The 6,546-nt window shown below is 34.3% G+C and overlaps 1 protein-coding gene across 1 annotated transcript; it reads left to right on the forward strand.

Moving 5' to 3' along the window:
- Positions 1-514: 514 nt before the first annotated feature.
- On the forward strand, positions 515-6,391 carry LOC119615866 (coiled-coil and C2 domain-containing protein 2A; the record flags this gene model as incomplete). Its single annotated transcript, XM_037971849.1, is given in 12 exon segments — positions 515-2,033; positions 2,036-2,172; positions 3,625-3,745; positions 3,748-3,854; positions 3,856-3,924; positions 3,926-4,574; positions 4,644-4,764; positions 4,872-5,046; positions 5,102-5,569; positions 5,622-5,873; positions 5,941-6,179; positions 6,265-6,391. Coding segments are annotated over 12 exon segments (3,984 nt in total), but the record flags the coding sequence as incomplete, so codon positions are not given.
- Positions 6,392-6,546: the final 155 nt, after the last annotated feature.

A 6,546-nucleotide genomic window follows, 5' to 3' on the forward strand; every position in this document is an offset into this window, starting at 1 on the left:
AAAATTTGGCACAAATATTAGTTTTGTATACAAAAATTCTATTTCAAGATTTTTTCACGATCGGTTCATAACATGGGTGCGGTCGGTCCCATACAAGTTTCCCTTCAAAAAATCACATAAACACTCCTAACTTATTACAAAATTACGATATAGATACAAAATTTGACTGAAATATAGCTTTTATGTACAGAAATTTTGCTTAAAGAATTTTTTTATTTAAAAAAATTTGATTTTCAAAATTTCTTTAAACTCCACAAAACTTATATTGACCTCAAGTTATACAACTTTATTATAAAATTCGTTTTTCAACCCTTAGTGTCTTGCACTAGAAATTTAAACCCCTAAAATGCAACACTACACCTGTGTTTTAGCCGCAAAAAGGGAAATTATCGTTACCTTGACAACCATATCGAAACGATGAAAGGCTAAAAAAACCCTAAAAAAAATTCAAAACACTCAAAAAGAAAATTAAACAAAAACATACAACACTTCATTTCTTGGCAAACTGTTAAAGATGAGTGAATACGAGGCAGTTGCAAAACGTAAAAAGAAATTAAAAACACAAAAAACTAAAACAAAACAGCGGCAACAACAGCAGCAGCCGCCACAAAAAAATAAACGAAAAATCCAATTAACCCAAGAATTTGAGAAAAATGAAAAAGAGGTAATGACACTGCTGGAGAACACTAGTTTATTCAGTGAGTCCAGCAATAATAGCCAACACGATGAGGATAATAAATCACCGAGTGAAATATTTTTTTGTGGCCTCAACGTAGAACAGCAGGATAATGGTGATACAGCAAGGAGCACAACGACAGCTTATTCCATACAAGAAATTAACAGTGAAGAGTCAGAAAATGAAAGAAGACTGTCAAAAGAGTCATTAGATGATGTGTCCACCACAACTAGAAGTATACAGCCTACATTGGCCTCCACATTTATACAAATAGAACCGGATGACCGTCACAGTTTAGTGAGAATAGAAAGTTTACCATTTCTAAAACAACAAGAGGAGTTTATTTACCTACCACAACTAGACTTACAAACTAGTTTAGGTTCTTTCACTTTGGAAAGGAAATTGGACAAAAATACTATTTTACTAATAAATCGTTTTCTCATGGAATTTAAAGCACGCAAAGAGAAAGTGGACAAAACAGTTGTAAACATAATAATAAAGAATTTCCAAACATATCAAAATTACTTTAAAGATGAAGTTCTTTACAAGACCATTTGTGAGTTTAAATTTAAACCCATTTTTATGGAACCTTCTCTGGACGGTTTAGCCATACCCTCTAAGAAACTTTTAACTTTACATTTGAAGGATTTGCGTTTCACCGAACATCCTTTGCTGCAAGAAGAACATCGTTTGGCCAATAACTTGGAACTTTTATACGAACATCGCCAACAACGTTTACAGGAGAAAATAACGGAAAAGTTATATGCCGATATACAAATCGAGCGGAATATTTTAAACGAACTGTTGTCCTCAGCAGAAAATAACTCACGTAATGATAAAACCTCCAACAAAGAGAAAAAAGCTTTAAAAATTGAACATCATCTGTATAAAGTGAAAGCTTTACGTGAAAAACTTTACGATGAGGAACTCATGAATAAACAACTTTTGCAAGAAATTTTGAATAGTTGGATCAAGCTGAAAAATCTAAGACAACAACAAGAGCATCAATTCACCAGACTAAAGTTACGCATCAAAATAGAAGACTTAACTTTAGCGGAAAGTAAGATACGCCAACGTTTATGGACTCAACGTTTTGATGCAGATCTTAATGAAATCTATCGCGAACATTTGGAGGAGTATTATCGTAATAAACGCTTAAGGCAGCAACATAAAGCGGAAGGTGGAATATATATATCTAGGCCACGTAAACCAGATATAGGTTTATTGTCTTCAGAGTTGAGAGAAAAATATAATAAATGTTTCCTTAATCCTAAGGAACCTCGTGTAGAGGTTGTTCGTATTTTTGCTAATAATAATGATTTTGTCGATTTGCCAGGGCCTCGAAAATTACAAAGTTATTTATGCGCATATTTTTTGATCGACAGATGGTGGGCGAAACTAGAGTTTATCGTTTGGAAAGAGATTTGAGCGTTGCAATCAACGAGAAGTTGGGCATCATGTTGAATAGAAGGCTTCCGAAGGATATAAGAATTAAGGTGAGTAAGCCAAAGAACTGCACTGACTAGAACTGGAAGTGAACTAGAACTGAACTAGAACTGAACTAAAACTGGACTAGAACTGAAATAGAACTGAACTAGAACTGAACTAAACTGAACTAGAACTGACAGAACTGAACTAGAACTGAACGAGAAACTGAACTAGAACTGAACTAGAACTGAACTAGAACTGAACTAGAACTGAACTAGAACTGAACTAGAACTGAACTAGAACTGACTAGAACTGAACTAGAACTGAGACTACGAACTGAACTAGAACTGAACTAGAACTGAACTAGAACTGAACTAGAACTGACTAGACTGAACTGAACTGACTAGAACTGACTAGAACTGAACCTACTGAACTAGAACTGACTAGAACTGAACTAGAACTGAACTAGAACTGAACTAGAACTGAACTAGAACTGAACTAGAACTGAACTAGAACTGAACTAGAACTGAACTAGAACTGAACTAGAACTGAACTAGAACTGAACTAGAACTGAACTAGAACTGAACTAGAACTGAACTAGAACTGAACTAGAACTGAACTAGAACTGAACTAGAACTGAACTAGAACTGAACTAGAACTGAACTAGAACTGAACTAGAACTGAACTAGAACTGAACTAGAACTGAACTAGAACTGAACTAGAACTGAACTAGAACTGAACTAGAACTGAACTAGAACTGAACTAGAACTGAACTAGAACTGAACTAGAACTGAACTAGAACTGAACTAGAACTGAACTAGAACTGAACTAGAACTGAACTAGAACTGAACTAGAACTGAACTAGAACTGAACTAGAACTGAACTAGAACTGAACTAGAACTGAACTAGAACTGAACTAGAACTGAACTAGAACTGAACTAGAACTGAACTAGAACTGAACTAGAACTGAACTAGAACTGAACTAGAACTGAACTAGAACTGAACTAGAACTGAACTAGAACTGAACTAGAACTGAACTAGAACTGAACTAGAACTGAACTAGAACTGAACTAGAACTGAACTAGAACTGAACTAAACTGAACTAGAACTGAACTAGAACTGAACTAGAACTGACTAGAACTGAACTAGAACTGAACTAGAACTGAACTAGAACTGAACTAGAACTGAACTAGAACTGAACTAGAACTGAACTAGAACTGAACTAGAACTGAACTAGAACTGAACTAGAACTGAACTAGAACTGAACTAGAACTGAACTAGAACTGAACTAGAACTGAACTAGAACTGAACTAGAACTGAACTAGAACTGAACTAGAACTGAACTAGAACTGAACTGAACTAGAACTGAACTAGAACTGAACTAGAAACTGAACTAGAACTGAACTAGAACTGAACTAGAACTGAACTAGAACTGAAATAGAACTGAACTAGAACTGAACTAGAACTGAACTGAACTAGAATTCAATTTACATATTTACTTTCCTGATTTATTTTTTCAGCTTTATAAAAAATCGAAAATATCTTCGGCTCAAAAAATTGCAAATATCATTGTACCGCTGCCTCTAACCTCCCATATCGAAACAGAACCACGTACTATAACCATAACTTTTTCTTCACATAAACACCTATATCTGGTTATTTAAGGCTTATTCTAGAAACTGATGAACAATTCTATCCTAATGAAATAGTCAATAAACTATTTCCGGGACCTCAACAACATACAACAATACCCCAAAAATCTGTTGAAGGAATGGTATGATAGAAAACTTCTTACTACGCCTGAAACCCCCGGAACTAGCCTTATTACCTGAGAATGCTAGCAGTGATACCGAAGATGATACTGAGAAATTAGAGGCTATAACTTGTAATACCTGTACCTTCCAGGAAGACCTTTTACGATTTTGTGATCCTATTGAATTAGAGAATAATCCCCGATTAAAACTTTTACATTCACGATATTTGAAAAATGATGCTAGAACTAGAGATTTAAAATTTATACCAATGCTAGATCATGAGCTGGAATTTGAATGGGAATCGCAGGAATCGGTTATAGATCCGGGTAACTGGATGGATCCCATAGATTTGCATAAACACGAGGGTAAGAAATATTTACGCGCTCTTTATGCAGCCATACAAAATCAATGCAACCGCTTGACGAAAGTTGTGGAAAGCCGAGAAAATTTGCTGCTGAATGATGAGCCCATTAGTTGGGCTGCCGTCTTTCAAACTATTAAATTAATATTCCAGCCTAGACTTAATTTACAGGCGGATAAGAATCTGTCTTTGTGCTCCACAAGTCCTAGCCTATCTCTGGAATATGCTCAACATTTTAAAATTATTTGTAATGTAATAAGAGCTACGGGTATACCGGTGAGAATAACAAATCCCGATGATGCGGAGAGTAAGGGCAGGAGTACACCAGAGTCTTCAAATGTATTTGTATTACAGAGTGAGTTGAGTGGGTTTAGAATTTAGAATTGAACTTTTGTTGATAAATGTTTTGTACTGTTTTTTACAGATTTAAAATATTCCAATGTACGTCCATTTATAGCTGTGAGTTATAAGGATAAATTTGGTCGCACCATGACAGCAGAAGGATCAAATCCTACCTGGAATGAACAGCTAATTTTACAGTTGAGGTAATAGTGAAAGAACTTTAATCTTGACTAAGGTTGCGTTATCTCTTCTTCGTTTGCGACTTTTTCAAACATCGGGAATTTAAAATTAAGTGTTTTAACATTTACAGTGGCAGTTTATCTGATCTACATGATGATCTAAGAATATCTCTTTACGATGAGGTGGTAGAAAATCAAATGAACGATGACCCAGCCATTAAAAACATGGATATATATCAGAGAATACAAAACAATTGGTTGGGGGAATATCGCATACCCATCAATGCTATACTAACGCAACAAAAGGTAAGATTATAATTCCAAAAAAAAAATTTTAATTAGAATATATATTTTCACCTAGATGGATGGTGTTTTCGAATTGAACACGCCCAAAATTCTTATCGGTTATAAAAGACCTTCTCTCGAAAATATTACAACAAATGCTGAAACTAATATAATGATAGAACAATTTCCAGAAATTAAGGAATCTATAAGATTATGGTGTTTCATAAGTTTGGAACCTATATTTGAATTGCCTACGATAAATACAAAATGTTTGGAATGTTCAGAGTTAATTGAGGTGCGACAACATCTTAGTAATTGGAGTTTGCAAGCCTTAGAAATGCAGTCACAAAAATTTATGGAACCTTTAGTATGCAGTGCAGAGGGTAAACGTTTATGTGTTACAAGAGTTTTACAAGCTATAGCTCCACCTATAGAAGCTAGTGAGAATTTGTTGGACAGTGCTTGCAGATTTGTTTCACTTTTAGTGACACCAAAGTTTTATGATCCTTGTATGAGATTTTCGGGAGTGTGGCTAAATAATCAGGTTAGTTGGAAATCTTATTATACATTAAAGACTTTTTTAATCGCGTTTCCAGTTACTCTTAGACACCACATGGGGTTCCCCCAAGGATTTGGGTGTTTTACTTTGCAACTATTTATTATATATGGGTCTTCAAAGCTTCTTAGTTTTAGGCATAGCGTATCCTTATGGTGAATGTTCATTTGTTTGTTACACTAGCGACGAAGGTGAAATGTTTTTTATAGATCCTTGCACGGGCAAACGTTATGCTTTAAAGGATGTCTTCTGTCCTCTGCAATCTATAAAAATGGTGGTAACGCCAAATAATGTAAGTTTTTTTTTGCTTTTATAAAGTTCTTATTAATTTTTATGCATTTGTTTCCATTGAATTGCAGTTCTTCTTAAATATTCAAACCGAATCACGTGTCTCCATGATGAATTTCAATTTGAATGATAGCTCTTGTTGGCTGCCCGGTTTTACTAAGAAAAATCCTGCTCCTTTGGGAGGTTTTCAGTCGCTGGAGTATAAATATCGTTTGTCTTATAATGTCTCGGAGTTGAAATATAATATTGAGAGAAAAATTATGAAAAAGATTAGTGCCTGGCGCACTATGCGTAAGACAATATGGAATAGGTGAGAATTGATAAAATATATCTATAAAAATATAGCTATAAAATCCGAAATTTTATTTATTTGTTGTTATTTTTATACTTTGAAGAGCTTTTCAACCACGCTTACAATCAATTTTACAAAGTATGGAGCAAAGTGTAACCTTTGGCTCAGGATCTTCCTATGAAGAATTGAAATACAATAATATGTTAGCTGCGGAATTTCCAAACTATAAGGTAAAAGAAGTTAGGATTGAATGCCTATAACAATTATTATTATAGCGATCATAACTAACTAACTAACTAACTAACTAACTAACTAACTAACTAACTAACTAACTACTAACTAACTAACTAACTAACTAACTAACTAACTAACTACTAACTACTAA

This window comes from Lucilia sericata, unplaced genomic scaffold, assembly GCF_015586225.1.
Source record: "Lucilia sericata isolate MDLA Ls3-8-SP2 unplaced genomic scaffold, ASM1558622v1 Contig009798F_arrow, whole genome shotgun sequence".
Classification (NCBI taxonomy): domain Eukaryota; kingdom Metazoa; phylum Arthropoda; class Insecta; order Diptera; family Calliphoridae; genus Lucilia; species Lucilia sericata.